This window comes from Myiozetetes cayanensis, unplaced genomic scaffold, assembly GCF_022539395.1.
Source record: "Myiozetetes cayanensis isolate MyiCay16 unplaced genomic scaffold, myiCay2020 scf1, whole genome shotgun sequence".
NCBI lineage: Eukaryota > Metazoa > Chordata > Aves > Passeriformes > Tyrannidae > Myiozetetes > Myiozetetes cayanensis.
Genome location: NW_026086604.1, coordinates 10,615,630 through 10,633,393, shown reverse-complemented (window position 1 = coordinate 10,633,393; position 17,764 = coordinate 10,615,630). Strand labels below are relative to the sequence as shown.

The window sequence follows — 17,764 nt, the reverse complement described above, 5'->3', positions numbered from 1 at the left end:
CGCCCCGCGCCGGGTCAGGGGGAGGAGATCGGTCCGCGGGCACTGGGAGGGGAGGGGAGGGCTCTTTATTAAATGCTGAACCGGAGCCCCGTGTGCTTTGATAAATTAACTGCGTCACTGTGGAGTTGCTCTGTGAGCATCTCGGCCCGATGCCAGCGCAGGGGTGAGGGGGAGTGTGTTTTCGTTAAGTTTTTCCTTTGGTTTCAGTTTTGCCCCGAAGCAGAAGGGGAAACTTTTGTGTAACCTGCTCTAGGTGACCATCCTTTGGAGTTGGACTAGATCTCCAGAGGTCCCTTCTGACCCTAACAATTTGGTGATTCTGTGAAATATTAGGCTTTCCACAACAGGCTTTTCCAGAGGCCCCTACACTGTGCTATGGGAGATGGGGACATGACCAAGTGAAGACTGATCCTAGACCTTCAGGATGTCAAGAGTCAGGCACAAGGACTGCTCATTGACAGTGCCCAGGTGAGGCTGTACCTGCCTCAGCTGTCTGCCCTGGCTCAGGGTACTACTGTGCACACAGTGCTGTTTTAAAGGTACTGTAATGCTGTTTCTTCTCTCCACCTTGCCTGTCCCTCCATCCAGGAAGGTCCATTTTATCTCATCTAATCACCACACAGGTCTGGAGGTGGTGAGCTGAAAAATTCTTCCTTAACCTGCAAAATGGAGAAATAAACTTCTCTATACCACAACAGCTTTTGAGGCCAAAGCACTGCTTGTATGGGTAATTGTAAAAGTTCCCTTCTAGTACACATGTAAAATATGTGCTCTGGAGTTGTTAGGGTTTTGGGGTTTTTTCCATGTGCTTAAAATACCCCTGTGCATACCAGCATAGCTATGACTGAATATAACATGACCTGACAGAAATGCCAGGGTAGAAACTCAACTTTGGCAGGTAGATTTGCTCAGAAAAATAAGTGCAGATTGAAGTTTCTTTTGCTTTTAAACTCGCTGTTTGGCAAAAAGCCCTCCAGAACAGAGGAAACTCTTCAGCAAGTCTGGAACGAATCAGGAGTTTGCTTGACATGCTTCAGTCTTTCTGCTACAAGTATCAAGGTAGTTGAGGACAGAGCTGCTTGTGTGTGCACACCAAAACCAGCTGGCTTCCTCCTGCCCACAGGCCAGGACTGGCAGAGCACATCGGAGTCAGGCTGTGGGGGTTTGCACAAGTGACTGAACAGTTACAGCGCCTGGAGGTCTCCTCACATACACTGGACACACACATTCCTTTCCCACTACCCCAGGACTGCAGGTCACGTTGCAACACACCAATCTAATGAACGAGGCACAAAAATCCAGAAAGACAAAGAAGAACAAATCAAAAAGAAAAACAAAAAAAGAAACATGAGTAATCAAAATGAAATGTGGCCCCAGCTCAAAGTAACACACAAAGAGCAAGGCACTCCCAGGGGCAAATCCCACAGCAGCTGGTTGGCTGCCAGCTTGGATTGCAGAGTCCTCCAGGGCTGGGGGTTTCAGCCATCATTTCTTTTGAGGATACAAAAGTGGTCTGCAAAGGCTCTGTGTTGCAATGCAGAAAAGGCCTTTGTCTGGTAAGTCAGTGATAGGAGAGCCACGATTCCTGAGTGCCACACAGGGGGCCTAGCAGCTGACTGTCATAAGTCATAGGCGTAATATTGCTTCTCTTCTTCTTTTCTCCCTTGCCTGGCTCTCCCCTGCCCCTGCCTCCCCTCAAGACATTTAAAAAGCTCCTCATGTATTAGTTACAGAAATAAAAAAATGCAACTTTAGGACATTCCTCTGCCTTGTCAGCACCAGAGATTTGCTCAATTTCTCCCCTAAGACCCAAGTCATCAGTGTAGCTGCCAAATACAAATTCTCACTGTACTTAAGGAAAGCTGTTTGCCTGAGTTTGCGTGGCATGATTTGCCGTGGTGCTGTTAGCCTTGGCTTCACGCAGGAGAAAACATCATCCCTGGAAGAGGCAGCTTTGAGGGGGCTCAGATACACAAGCCCTACAACAGTCTGTGCTGCTGCAGCTGCTGTGTGTAGGCAGCTTCAGGAATAAAAAGAAGCTGTAGATGAATCTCTTCCTAAAGACAGCCAAGGTCTTACTCCAACCCCAGGCTAAGCCACCAGCTCAGCACATGAACACCAGACCAGTAAAACAAATGGGCTCCAGTAAGTTGTGGTCTCCATGCAAGTTCCTGCATCAGCAAAGCTATTGTGGCTGTTCACACGAGCGTGCCTCGTGATGGCAGCAGCGAGGGGCTGTGACCCAGCTTCAGCCTCGGTGAGCAGGGGCAGGCAGTGACCGTGCTTCATCCTGCAGTCAGGGTGAGCCCAGAGACAGCCCAGGCGGTGGAGACAACTCCAGTGATAGGCAGGAATTTGTCACGCTGTGCTACTGCCCGAGTCCTCTGGCCAGGGAAAGAAAACGGAGCATGGAAGACTGAGTTTGTGTAACCTTCTTCACCCTGCTTCCCAGTCTACTCTGAGGAAACATTAATTCAGAAGAATTCTCCTCCAGTGCTTCTTTAATAACTGATGTTATTATTTGTATTGCGATAGCCTCTGGGTCCTCACCACAGCCCAGACACTCTTGTGCCAGGAGAACACACATCACAAATGTTTCAGAGACCATCAAGCACACATGGTAGAAAAAAGAAACCTCAGTCAGCAACTAGGGCCCTGTCTTGGTGGGCACTACCCACACACAGTGGCTAGGGAATAATGCAGTTCTCATATGGTTTACAGCTTTATTTAAATACGCTAGAAAGGAGCTGTCTTTGGAAGAAAGCAAAAGAGAGACTAGTTCCCTCCTCAAAGCAAGAGACAGCCTGTAGTGAGGAGGGCATAAGGCCCACGGACAGCATTCCTCAAAGGATGGGGTGGTTCCTGAATTGTGAAGTGGATTCTTCCAGACATTGTGAAGTATTCATACCTTGAGGGAAGATTAGTTTTCAATAGTCACAACAGAGGCTCTTCCCTAAACACACTCATGAAAAGAGGGGCAGCTCTATTTGCTGACATTGTCTCACTGTCCTTGTCTCAGGCCTTTTATTTAGACAGCAAGTTCTTTACAGCTTCATCTTCTTTGCATGATGTCACACCTAAGGGGATATTGTCCATGACTCACTGGGAGGGTAATACAAATAACAACATTTCATGGCTGGGGGCAGACAGAGGTTATCACTACTACAAACTGCAAACAAAACTGCAGTTAAAGCTCCCATGAGCTTAGATGAACTCTAGCATATCTTACTATGATGGTAGTTAAGTTCTAGTTCTAGTAAGACACAACAAAAATTGAGTGGGGAGGTGAGTGGCTGTGCATCATGGAAACCAAAGAGTACAAACTGTTGTTAACAGAAGCCAAAAGTTTTTTAGGGACCCTTAGGACAGACGGGAGAAGACGCATCCCCCAAAAGATGGTTCATTTGCCTTCTCTACCTTAAGGCAGTGCAGACTTTCAAATCCCTGGCAAGCCATATTAACTAGGCCATAATCCTTCCCCCTCAGGCCTCACAAAACCCAGTAAAGTTGTTATTGCCAAAAGGGTGCTCGGCACACAGATGTGTTCAGCTATTAACAGGCTCTACAACTATTTTCTGTCTAGTGAGATAAATGGTGAGCAGAATGAGCATGCCCCTGGGTTCTACCAGAAAGCTGTTGAAAAGCTGAAAAAAGCTTTCTGGGAAGACAGAAAGGTGGTGGTGATCAAATGCTAGAACAAATCCTAGAGCAGTGATCTTCCTGTGCAAGCCTGCACATTTCCAGTACTGATGTGACCGTGTGTCTTGTCTGAACTGCTTCACTCAGCCATGTTGTACAAGCACTAAGGTTGTACCTTGATGGTCTGTGGATACAAGCTCGATGCAGATGTCATGGCAGAGGGTGGTTATCTCCAATCTACTGCTCTAATTGGAAAAAACCCCAACAGACCAGTGGTAAAACCCATGGGAATGGCCTGAAGTTGTGTCAGGGGAGGTTTAGGTTGGATATCAGGAAAAGGTTCTTCACCCAGAGGGTGGTCAGGCACTGGAACAGGCTCCCGAGGGAAGTGGTCACAGCATCAAGCCTAGAGAGTTCAAGAAGCGTTTGGACAATGCTCTCAGGCTCATGGTGTGACTCCTGGGGATGTCCTGTGCAGGGCCAGGAGCTGGACTCGATGATCCGTGTGGGTCCCTTGCAACTCAGCATATTCAGTGATTCTGTGACTCTCTGTTGGGCATGGTGAAGTTTGTATACCTTCTTCTGTGCCCTTTTTTCAGTTTTATCAGTTTTTCTGAAAACTCATTAACTCGCCCTGGCCACTGTTAGGCTGGTTGCTTAATTGCTACTTGTGATGAAACCAGGCCACAGAGACCACAGTGGATTCGTTACCTCTCTAGGTTAAAACTTTACTCCTGTGGTTTTCAAGACTGCACAGGACTAAGTACCCCTGGTGGTAAATCCTCTAGGACATCATTTAAGACCTCTATTGTAACAATATCAAATAAACTGAGCTGACTTCCTACAATATTGCTGTCTTGCAGCAACAAAGAGAAACAATTTAAAAGAATTAGAAAAAAATATGCTACATTGAAGAAATACACCCAGAGCTTCAGTACTGGTCCTCAGTGACCCTCACAACCCATGGGCTTTTTCTGTTCCACTCTCCTTTTCCATATGGAGGCTGTCTCCACAAGGGAAACAGCCACACTGTTGATTCTACACTGCCTCATTTCCCATGCAGCTTTTGCACTCTGGAGAGGACCAGTGGAAACTGCTATTAAATTTAGCTTCTGCAGCTTCACATTTGCCTTATATAAGTATATAGTGCCCACAGAAAGTGTGAGGTGCAGCAGAGAGAAAGCACTGCTCAATGAACACAGGCAAACAAAATGCAGAAATCCAGAATGGACTTTGCCCACAGCTGCTCCCTTCCCCCAGTTACTGCACTTGAAATTAATTTAGAGCAAAGAAAACCATAAAGTACATCAGTGATGCAGTTTTCAAGTCTGTGGCGTCACTAAGAAAAGCAATGAGCCACTTCCATCACAGGGCTTCCGTGGACCTCCATTTCTGCACTTTGGGGGTGCCAGGAGTGATGCTCGCACAGAAATCCTTGCAGCTGGACTTCATCTGGAGCCTCTGGCCAGCCTGCTGTAAAGAAACTTCAGAACTGAGAGCAGTTACAACTGCAATACTATTTGTACCATCTCCTTCAGTTCAAAACACGTCACTGCTAGAGGCAATTTGTGGGCCCTCTTCCATATCTGCCTCTTAAGACTAACTTCTTAAGAAATAACTTCGCTGCAGTTATGTTATTTCCCCTCTTTGGCTTTCATTTAGGAAAACTTTTCAAAAATCACTAAAAGGAGAATTACTGCCAACACTGACCTTTATTTTCACCCAAAGGCACAAATCAACTAGGTGTGACACACACTTTCATTCCCTTTTTCTTCCTTTTCTTTCTTCTACCAAATATTTTAAAGTAATGAAGATCAGCTCAGCACTGAGCCTGCAAAGAAAACGCACATGGGAGAGGAATTACTCATAATGCTTACAGTTCAGCATTACAGCAGTAGAAACATATATTTAAATGTCTCATTTTACAGTATTTTGAGTGCAACAAGTCATTTAACCACCAAAATGTTAGAAACCACCATGTGAGACTAAAGACCACCACAAACAATATTTCAAATGCCAACATTCAATATTTCAATATTTCAGTATTTCCACAATGCCAAGCCCACAGGGAACAATTTATAGAGGGAACTTTTTGGCATACAAAGGAAAATAAGGCAGTGAACAAAGTGGCTTGGTATTTTAAATTTGTAAAAATAGTAATTGACAGTATTGTTATGAAAACAAATGCAAGATAAAAGAGGCTGGGAGAGGAGGCTGAGAGAGGGGAAACAACCCACAGGGCCAGCTGGTCTCTTGTGAAAGTATCTACTGAACTGCAGAATTTGGAATGGCTGGTGACACTTTACACAAATAAGGTACCTTTTAAAAAAAGGTGACTGCACACATAACCTGGAGTTTCTCATAACTCCCTCATTAGTCGATGGATTCTTGAATAAGCTTTTGTTTTTACTGAACTAAGTAAAACTATGTGGCCAAGCACGAAGCTGTACTGACCACTTGTGCTCAAAGCAGTGTGCGTAGGTCACTGCTCCAGCTCGGGATGTAATGCTTCACACTACCATGAGCTGCAGCACAGAAACCAATCTATGGCTCTAAACATCTTTTTCTAGGGCATAGGTCCGTAGGCACAATGCCGAGTCGTGCTGGAAAAACCAGGTCTCGAGCCTCTCCAGCTGCAGCACAGCAGCTGAAGGAGATGGGTGTGATGAATCACCCAGTGCAGGACATGGCACTGCCTCCGGCAGGGAGCTGTAAGCGATGGCAAAGGCAGAAATGCAGAGCTCAACAGCAGCTCTTGCCTCAGACCCTTCTTCTCTGAGGACAAGGCACACGTTAGAGTACCCATAAAGCATCATGTCCAACCGACAGGGACCTCAGCGAGGAGGTGGTTCTTACTCACCCCTACTCTTCCCACCCCAAATATTTAAAATGCCTTAATAAAGACAATCTGCCTTAATGAGAAAAATCCCATGAACGTCCCTGGGCTGCTAACATGGCAGAACAGTTCAGCAACGAGCAGCTGTAGTGACTCACACGTGAAGCTGACCTCACGCTAGCTGTTCAGCCAAGCCACTTCTCTAAATTCAATGCATCTGAGGAATTGGGGAAATTCACTTTTTGTGTAACAGGAGAAAACATATTTGAGAAGATCTGGTCCATGACATGTTCATACAGACATGATTCCTGGTTTCCACACCACCTCTTAAAACCACACACACTCAGTAAAGAGACATTTATTCCATTATTTCTGTTTTCAAATTTTTGGTACAAAGTTTATTTTCAGAAGTTCTCACATGATCCTTTCTTCTATCAGCGTCTTTTAGGATTTTTCTATCTCTGATTTATTTTCTTTATCTGTTGAAGCAAAAGCAATAATTGCTACAGAAAGCAATAATGGCAATATTACAAATATTTTACAGCAGCATCCATTCGTTTCTTTGCCTCAAAAAAATAACAAAAATAAATCCAAAGACAAGATCCATTCGGCCACAAAGGCTTAGGTTTGTAATATCCGGAAGTATGCTGCGTTCCCATATATGAGTTGTACAAGTCCAGCACAACCTTCCAAGTTTGTGCAGAGCCTGATAAATAAGACACAGAAATATCAGTTACGTTATACTGTTTCTAAGAACTTTTACTCTGTAAAATGTTTGGTCACTCAAAGCTATAAGCTTAATCACATATCAAAGAACACAGGCAATAAAGCCCATCTTACTAGAACATATAGTATTAGGCCAAACAAAATATAAGAGGACAAAATCTAGTGGTCACTGAAGCCTCTTCAAAAAAGGTCTAAAACAGAATGTTTCCATCATGTATCAGAATAAAAACGTACTGTATTAAAATTTGATTTTTTTTTTTTTACAAGCTGTCTTTTAATCAGTCTTCTATTTACAGTGCAGAACTGCCAACTGCAGTAGTTTAACTTTGGCACAACACTAAGTTCCAATCCTTTTGAGTATTCAAGTCCTGTGTGTGTCCAAAAATTTTCTTGGTTTCACGAAAGATTAGGCCCATTCACAGTTAACCAGTTATCTTGAACTTTTTCAAGAATTGCTTCCCCTTCACCACACTGGGCAGCTACAAAGGAAAGACATTGTAAGCTATTGCATCATTCAAAAGAAACTCTTCATTCTAAACAGTGACAGTATTGTTGCTTCCTTTAACATCACATACACCAGACAGATCACACAGACAGCTACATACTGGACACCTTTCTAAAAACCTTGCTGGTCGTTAGTGAATCATCTTCCTCATACTTCAAATACATAACAATGCATTAACTTAATTTCATTTCACATGTCAAACAGGACATTTAAATATATTGCAATATATTATAGAAAATTGCAAAGCGCCATCATTTCTGTAAACGAGACTGACACCTGTTAACTCTCCTGTGCACATGAAGAGCAGTACCTAGTGCCACATTTTCTATACAATATAAAGCCTTCCCAGGTAGGGCAACTCATTTTAGTGCATTTCTGTACAGACTGTAAGCATACATGCAGATAGCCAACTATGCAGGGTTGGAAATACTTCTGTAAGCTGAAACTGGAGGGTGGGGGGGGAACATTCCGAAATCATAGCAGAGCTCTTGTGGTTCATTGTTTTGTAGCTTAGATGAAGACTTGAATCTTCTGCTGTTCTAGCAGACTCTTTAGGGAGAGTTTCCTGATAAGTATCTAGTGTTGAATAAGCATAAGGAAATACTTTCATCAACTGAGACACAAATATTATGTGTCCTAACACATTCTAGGTTATGCACAGTCCAATGTTCACATAGTAACCTCATCTCTAAAACACTTGAGAAAACCCAAAGCATTTTTATGCCACAGTATTATAACCAAGGATCAGTTACATTACCCATCACTGTAGTGCTACCTGCTCTAGAATATAAAGAAAAAAAGAAAAAGGGAAAAAAAAAAGAAAGGCCTCCCGTCCCAACAAGCATCAGGTTGGAAGCAGAGGTAAGTACCGTTGCTAACCACAACACAAAGCTCAGCGCTGCAATCCAGACAGAAGATCCACCTCGCCTCATGACAGGTGTCTGTAGTGTCAGTGGCTGCCTGCAAAGCCACGTGTAAGTCAGGGGAGCTGGGGAGCAGTTCATCGACCGACTCCAGGCTCCAGGATGAGCAGGTTTGCATTCCTTGGCTGTACTTGCCCCAGTGCAAACATCAACATGCAATCAGAATCCCACCTTAATTCAAGAAAAGTGCTGTGGGATCCTCAGTTATCACTCTATGTTTTACAGTGTTGTGTAAGTCCATTTTGCAATGACTGTTCACTGAAAAAGTGCAGATGTTCTTCATCACAGAAAGAGAAAACTCCCCCAAGAGCTCCAGCCATTAAACTTACAAATACTGGCTATAACCCACCTGTGTTTCAAAATCTCCCTTTTTAGAAATGGGGAAACAATGCACAAATTTGATCTATTGTGTGTAAGTAGCTATTGAGGGGATTTTTCACTTTCTGTGGCAACTTCCATTTCAAAATATTTTCCTACAGAATACATCACCAAACCTCAAGTAACTTCATCCATAAGTCTGTGTCATGCTACTGGGTAAATCTACTTATCCTAGGATATCACAAGCTTAATGGAGAATACAGGTGTAACCTAGTACTGTTTAGTGTAGGGAACTGAGCCCTCTACTAGCTCTTTCCATCTCTAACTTACAAAGTCATTCCAGGCATTATAGACAACTCCCAACAGTTTTACTGCTCTCTGGTCATTGATACTATCTTTCCATTACTACTGAATGCAAGCAAAAATATTTTCAAAGAAAAAATAAATTAAATCAAAGAAAGTAGCTATATAGTTCATTGCACTCTATTTTTGTGCCTTCCGGTTAGGGCAGGGATATTTAACACTACAGAAGGTTAAAGATTATCTTCTCTCCTTGGGAGATATGAACATACACGGGTATGGGGACTCGGGTGCAGGACGCAAATCGGTACTATCATATTTACAGAAGCAAATAGTGACATCCAGCCTGAATACACAGTACTCTGTCAAGTGCAAAAGGGAAAATGCTCCCCACCTTAAACTACAGCCTCGTTACTCAGCAGCCAGAGACTGACTAGTTGTCAGAGTTACGGCTGTGCTCTCATTTCAGAGGAAAACAGAGGAGGAGAGTGTCTGCATCTTTGGGCTTTCTGGCCTATGGGGACTGCGTAAGGCCATGAATCACTTTGTACGGGATCCAGAAATGCTTTCTCCGCTCTGTGGAGGAGAAGGGAGTGCATTTTCCTGCCTCCAGAGCTCACTGGTGAATGAAAGAAAATCGGCTTTTGTCCGAAGTCAGCAAATCATGCATCGGGAAATTATTTCACATAATGTGTGGACATTGCATGAGTTTCCTTCCCAATGATCAAAGTTATACTCAGACACCATATTACATATAATGTAATGAAAAAGCCATTTTCAAAATTGCACTGGACAAGGTTAAAAAAGGGAATGGCCTCATTTACTATAGTGTATTAAGAGATAATACACTAAATTCTAATCATTAGGTATTAGATACCTCTTTCTCTCCTTTGCTTTAAAACAAAGCAGATATTTCTATGTGCTAAAAATTAGTGATTGAAATAATTTGCTCTTTCTGTCAGAACAGAACGGGTTAAAATTGTTTTGTTTATCAACTTCTACATAAGTAAATTCTGCAGGGCAGGCAAAAGAGCCTTCAGGCTTCTGCATTTTCCCTTCTTTCCACTTCTTACAAGCCAGCACTGTTAGATCATTCAAACCTTAAGGGAGGAACAGGTCTGACTTTATTTTTACAACACTAATTCTGGGGTCACTGAGAGGCTGACACTGGGAAGACAGCACTTTTTAAGATGGAACAGTGCTCTTTCACTGCACTCAGAAGCAAGGGCGAAACATGCCATGAAGGGGACAATACTGGGATGTCTCACCCAGCTGTGACATTGCTTTCTTTCTTTTAGCTCTTTTCCCTCTCTATTCTGGCTCAGGATTAAGTGTATTCTCTCTTTAGCTGAACTCCAGAAACAGCACAAGTAGCATCATCAGAGCAAGTACTCCTGGCAGAAACAGCAGATGAAGAGGAAAGCACCAGCTTAGCTCTACAGGAACTGATGCTCACAACTGAATTCTGAAAGAGTGGTCCCAACAAATACTGAGAAACCAGCCATCTGGGGGTAAGATCTAAGCAAGATCAGGGTTTCTTCATCTCACTGTCAATGACAATCACTGAAACCTGGCTCATAATGAGCTCAAACCCAAGAGGTGAAGCTGCACAGAAATACAGAAAACATACCACAGGTTCATCCAGACAGAGTCCTTTACCAGTCAGGAAAATTAACAAAAAGCCACATGGGCAGTCATCCCTGGACAGATGTATTTTCTTGCCCCCTCCCTTCCCACTGTCAATACAGTTCAGTCCAAGTGGCTTCCAAAACACCTTACAGGTGTGTATAAGCTACAAGAAGGAGCTGGTCTTGCAGGGGTGCACTGTCACAATAAATTAAGACACCTGCTGATGTGCCTGAAGTTCAGGAAGTTTCCTGCATGTAACGAGTAGAATGAGAAGGTGCCATATCAGGCAATTTCTGTTTCTCTCAGGTGACTGAACAGTGTGCCCTGGGCCCCCAGGTAAGGAGCAGAGCAGCCTGAGGTTGGCTGAGATGAATCTGGACTAAACCAATTGTACCAATAGCTTTGAGTTCCTACCACACATCACAAATACAGCTGACCAGCATGCTGACAGCTCTTTCCAATGCTTCTCCTGTCAGGCCTGACCTGGGAGGCCTCCAGAAGGAGTTTCCCTCTCTCCCAGCATGCAGTGCAAATACACACATGCTGTAAACACGAAATAAACTGGTGATTAATGGACTCTGCGTGTTCAAACAGGTAACAGTCAGACTATGAGCAATAATGAATGCACACAACTTCTGTCTTCAGGCTGAATCCATCCAGATTCTCCTCACCCTTAGCACAACTGAAAGGCTTAAAATGTGCAGGTTGCCCAAAGGAAACGTGGGGACTCTGCATCTCTCATCAGCTGATCCACAGCACATGGTTTAATTTAAACTTTACATTCTGCAAAGAGACAGTTTTCTCAGTGAGCTGTAAATACTACTATAACCAGTGGAATACATGGAACTCTTAATATTTACAACAACAGAAAATCTGGCCCAGTGTACATCAGCCACTGTCTCTGACCATTTTACGGAAAGAAGACCTCCAATCCAACTATATTTAGTCTGACAAACAATGTATTTCCTCTTCCTGTGTTTCTGAGACCAGATGTGCTAAGGCCTACTGCTGTAGCTGTTATTTCACAGAACAGTGCCAAAGTAGAAAATATTCCAGTTTAATCATGTAATTAACTTGGATCTTTATTTTTTTTCCCGTCTTTTAAAGAAGGTAAGATTCCCAGCTAACCTAAATGCAGTCTCTGCTAACAAAAATGGAGATACTTATTTGGACACATCGCTTGGTTGTTGTTTGGGGTTTTGGTGGAGTTCTTTTGAAAGAAAATTAATTCTGGGTCAACCTTAAGGATTAAGGCAACTGCAGATTTTGCCTGCTAGAGGCATATTCCCAAGGATTTGTTTTAATGTTTTTGGAAACTTAAAAATAGCATCTATTTTCATTCTAGCTTTTTCCTTTCCTACTCAGCAAGCACAGATTCTTGACCCTGTATTCCCAGCAGAACTTAAAGCCAGTGTGAGTCTTTTTTTATATCTGCTGGCATCTACAACAGCCTCATCCATACCATTACCAGCCAAACAAGAATCTCTCCCAACCACATGGAGCAGTCAATGCTGAAAAGGCCAGATCCTGATCTCTCTTTCACCATCTCCCATCCAGACTCACAAACACTCCCCTGAAATATGCTGACAACATGGGTTTGCTCCTCTCCCACCCCAATGTTAAACTGAAGGGATTCTTTGGCTAGTCCTCTTTAGTACCACTGGCTGCTCTGTGCCTCACCAACTTGAGTCCTCCAATCTAGGGAATAATTTTCATCATCACATTCATGATACACACCATAAGCTGCTGCCTTTTTCTCTCCAGTAATCTGAAGCAGACAGAAGAGCTTGCCCCACTAAATGACCTTCATAAAGAACATCCTTCCGCAGCTCAGAGAGACCGTTCAATCTATGAGAAGGGCAACTATGAGTGTTCAGAGACCAAGGTGAGCCTGGGAGGTTAATATATGTTTTTTAGATATCATTTCCTTTCTTGCTTTGACTTGGGCTTCACTCATAATCAAGTATGAAAACCAGATGTAACACAGACTCCTCTGCCTCAGAAAATCATGACTAAAAGGGCTTTCTTGGTCTTTTCACAATGTGGGAGAAAGAATAATTCTAGAATAGGTTCTTGGAGATGGGGAAACATTAGGACACATTTTCTCTATACTAATCTCTATAATCACCAGATGCAGGAGCCTACAGAGAAGATGCTGACAGATGTGCAAAAGGAGACTGCTAGTATCCTTTCCATTAATGCCAATGTAAAAAGCAGACAATGCTGGTGACAGCAGCACCAATTCATCTTTTGACATCTAAATATAAAGTAACTTATCCCTAAAACTGCAGGCTGCCAGTAGCAAGAACACAAACTACTCTTCCTCAGAGCACCCATTCTCTAGGATGCCAAACATCCGCCTAAACCAACTTGTGTGAATTTGGCCCACTGCCTTTAAGTTCCTAATTCAAACTGTACTACGATGATGTCACTGTCTCGAGACCAAATTACTTTCTCTTATTCTCTTTTAAATACACATACTCATGATGTGGATGTTTTGTATCAGATTAGACTACTTCTGGAGTTCAGTTCAGGTAACTCAAACCACCTCTAAAAATAAGTGCGCTCACCCAGCAGTGCTAAGAGCAATCAGCCCAGTGGAAGTTCAACAGTTAGGATGAATTACAGTTAAACCTGCACACAAATCACTCAACTGGGCTATCACTGAAGAACAACTCAACACTACTGCGTTTATAATTCCTAAGCATCTAAAAGCCATATAACTTCATTTTGTTTGAGAATTAAACACCATGTCATTGCCATAACTTACTTGAAAACCTTTCTTAGTAGCACCAAAAGATGCTTTTCATCTACGTATCTGTGTACTCTTACAAACCCCTAAGCAGCTGTGAATGACTTTTAGGCAGTTTCTACCTCATGTTTACCTTAAAACTCAGTGTAAGATTTCAAGAAATTATTCTTTTTAGCTAGAAATACACATACTTCTCTTACCATTTCCAACAAAGGAAAGAATGCACAAGCTAAAAATGAGTGTTATTATCAACTGCATCATGTCTGTCAGGCATTTAAATTAAAGTGATGTAGGATACACTGATTAACTGTAACAAAAAGCATCTTCTAGCATCAGACTCAGTTAGCTCGTAATTATCAATAAGGAACATTTCAGTCCAAGTTCTGTAAACCCCAAACACTGAAGATAAGCAAAAGGTGCCGGTATCACCTTATTTTCTTAAACCAATCAATCCTCACCCCTAGGTTCATTGATTCCTTTTGTCACACTTTTCCCCTTCTCTTTTTGATTCCAACTCTTTCCTTAAGAAATAAACCCAGGCCTTGAAACCTTTCAGATGAAGTGATGTTTGCAAAAAGACATCTAAGGTTTTTGTGTTTTCCTCCTTCATGAGCAGGCAAAATGTTCTCCAACATCAACAAAAAAAGGTGTCTGTGGTTTTTTGGAATTAAACAACATAAGGCAATTAAATATTGAGAAGCAGTCACATGTATGATGAACATGAACCTTCCCATCAGTGATGTGGAAAAAGAGCTGAACTTGATCTGATTTATAACCCCCTGTCCTAGGCTGGGCCTGAGGATGTTCATCTCTTGTAGCAACGAAGCAAGCAGTTGTTGCCCACACAGGTAGCACCTCGCCCATGTTCTCGTAGGTGGAAGAAAGATGCTAAGCAGCTGCTTGCTAAACTGAAGGCCATGAAAAATCATTTGGCTCTTCACTGTAACATTAAACCTAATTAATAGGTTTTTGGCCCCCAAATCTCAAACTGTACATCAGTCCGTTTTTGAAAGTTTACGTTTAACATGTCTGGGGGGTTCCCAAGTATCACTATCATCTGTTTCTTCTTCATCTTCCTGATCGTCCAGCATTTCATCTTCCTCCTCGTTCTCATCAAACAGCTCTATTCCAAGATCTAATCTTCTTTGCCTCTCTGCAAACCACTCTCTGACCTGCTCATATCCCATGTGAGATTTGGCTACCAGTTCATCGAGGTCTTGCTCATTAAGGAATTTGTGCTTCATATAGTAGTCCTTCAGGATTGCTGTTCCAGTTTTAAATTTTATGACAGACACACCTCTGTCCCAGCAATTTAACCTCTTGCTTCCCCGAGGCCTCCCCCGAGGCCTCCCTCTCCCCCTCCCTTTTGGTCTTCCTCTCCCTCTCTTCCTGGCAAAGCCTTGGCCATTCAGACTGTTTGCACTGGCGCTCTGGTAATAGTAATACCACTTCAATCCACCATTTTTCCAGGCATAGCGAGTATCTCCAAACCAACTCACAATTTCCGATCTCGGAAGCCCGGTTTCTTCTGCCAGCTTGTTGTATTCTTGTGGAGACGGCCACTGAGTACGCACAAAGGAACTTTTGAGCATGTGCAACTGCTCTGGTGATTTTTTGCCTACTTTGCTTGAAGTGGAACACCCTGATTTTGTTCCTGCTGCTCCATCTCCCACAGATGTTTCTCCAGCCTCTTCTTTTGAGCTGCCAGCATTGCTTTCATTCAAGTCAGCTCCCTCTTCCTTCGAGACATTTGATTTCCTCTTTTCTGCAAACCAGGCATCAATCTCTCTCCTAGTCAGTTTGGTTTGGGCTCTTAACCTATTCATCTCTTCATCAGTGAGGACAGGGTTATTAAGAAAACTTGCTTGGAGGACTTGCAGTTGTTCAGCAGTCTTCTCTTTGAATTTCTGTGGGGTGAAATCAGGAAAAGCACTCCATGATGACTTGCTCTGTGGAGTGACTCCTGTTGGGGACTCGTTCATTTCATCGCTTGAATCAATAACAATGGTGGCACATGAATCACTGTTGAGGTGAATCCCATGATTATTCTTTGAGTTTCTCTGATTGTAGCGTGTATCACTGAACCACTTTTTGATCTCTCCTTTAGTCAGACCTGTTATTTTCATAAGTCTAACAATCTCCGAGTCTTGAGGAAACTGATTTTTAAGGTAGCTGACTTTTAATTCTGCCAGTTGTTCCTTAGTTTTTTTTGCTCGGATGCCAAAGGAGTCAGGATTCATCACCGTGGATTCATTTTTGATGGGCTGAGGGGCTGGAACGGCAGCTACTTGTTTGGTTTCTGCAATAGGCTGAGCACTGTGAATCTGACTCTTCTGTAGCTGTGTTTGGTTTGGGACTCCCGCTACAGTCAAAGCTATTGGGGCTGTTACTGGTAATGTATTTGCACCTGCAACTTGAGTGAGAACAAGTCCTGGCTGACCAACTATTTGGCATGTCTGTAAAATGGAAGGTAAACCATTGCTAGCGGCAGAAATGTGTGCAGGAATAACGGTAATTGTCTGTGGCACAGTATGCACTGTGCCATTAAATTGTTTCCTCCTTGCTTCCTCCACTTCCTCTGGCGTCCAGCTCACACCGTGCTTCAGACGCTGGGCAGAAAACCATATTTTAATCTGTTCCTCTGTGTACTTGGCTTGGGTGGAAAGAACAGTGATTTCCGACATGGTTGGATATGGGAATTTGTTGTAGGTGTTAAGCAAAAGAGGATTGTTATCCAAAGCAGTATTATAGGCTGGAATGCTATTTACAGGTATTAGGACTTTTGGGATCAGGTTTGAGTTCTGTGGGGCTGTAACAGCTGTTATAACCTGTGCCACCCCAGGCTGAAGCACTGGTGCCGGGGTCACCACTGCACCAGCCACATCTGCTGCACTGCACACAACTGAATGGCTTGGTTTTGACTCAGAAACTGCCGGTGGGGGGTTTTCTACTGCTTCTTCGGAGTTTGGCTCATTTTCAGTTCCCTTTTCTTCACCAGGAATGTCATCAACTACATTGTGGAAAACAGCGATACGTTTAGTCTCGGTTTTGTTTTTCATCATTTTCATGATAGGAGTTTTGCTAATTGAGATCCCTGATGAGGGGACCTCAGAAGAGTCGGCCTGTCCAGCATTTTCCTCTCTAACAAAACTTCCATCAAAAGTGAGATCATTTACTGTTTGTTCAAAGATTGTCTGATTATTACGTTTCACCATGGTCAATTTAAAATTCTCCTCTCCAGGGTGGTGCTTCACATTATGCTCTGAGAGGGCATCATATCTTTTGGTAAGGAAATTACATTCTAAACAAACATAGGATGAATTTAACACTACGTTGGGATGTTCTGAATCCACATGAAAAGTAAACATATTGAGATCTGGAGTCTGAAAAGTACAGTATTTACACTCATAACCACCTTCTACTTTATTTGTATTTTTCTGATTGTCTGAATCCACATACTCATGAACATCCTCATCACTTGTTACACTTTCTGCTGGAGGGTTTTCTGCTGGCGTGAGCACAGGTGGTCCTTCCTCCAGGTCTGATACCATTTCCAGATCCGGGTCCTGCTCATTGGCTAAGACCATGCACGGTGTTGTTGATTTTCGTTTACTTGCCATGACTGTTACTGTGAAAACTCTACTGACTGGTCAGATACAGACTTTGCTTCCAGCTCTTCTTGACTAATAATAATAGTAATAATGGCTTTCGGTACTTCAAGTCAGTTCTTGTGAAGTCTCAACATTTATCCCATTAGCAGCTTTTCTTCTGTAGTGCAATCAGATTTAAAATAGATAGTTGAGGATGAGATGTTGAGACACGATGGTTTAAAGTCCACATCCACTACCTGTAGCAAAGAAGAGACAGTGAAATTAGTTCAATTTAAGGAGTAACTTCTATTCTGCTACATATTATGGCTTAAGGTTATTCAGTCCTTTGAGGTTCCATTGTTATCCCCTGAAACCAGTAGACCCATTCCAAGAGGAGATAATCAAAGCTAAGAAAGGCAAAATCCAATCAGCTTATTACAGGCTGAAATTTGTTCCAGTTCACGTAAACACAGTGAAAGACATAAACAAACAATGGTATAAAACAGGTAACTTCCTGACTGTTTCCCTTTCTTCAGAAGCCTTTTT

The 17,764-nt window shown here is 42.8% G+C and overlaps 1 protein-coding gene across 4 annotated transcripts in view; it reads right to left on the bottom strand.

Moving 5' to 3' along the window:
- Positions 1-5,499: 5,499 nt before the first annotated feature.
- ZHX1 (zinc fingers and homeoboxes 1) overlaps positions 5,500-17,764 on the bottom strand; it is a 29,517-nt gene continuing 17,252 nt past the window's right edge. Inside the window, exons 2-3 of one of the 4 annotated variants that reach the window (XM_050318278.1) lie at positions 15,128-17,475; positions 5,500-7,680 (exon numbers count right to left, since the gene is read on the bottom strand). In XM_050318278.1, coding sequence (XP_050174235.1) covers positions 7,624-7,680; positions 15,128-17,248 — 2,178 coding nt within the window. In that variant the 5' untranslated portion in view covers positions 17,249-17,475 and the 3' untranslated portion in view covers positions 5,500-7,623. Of the gene's footprint in view, positions 17,476-17,764 lie in introns of all 4 variants that reach the window. The other 3 variants (XR_007629260.1, XR_007629262.1, XM_050318103.1) reach the window with 3 other exon arrangements.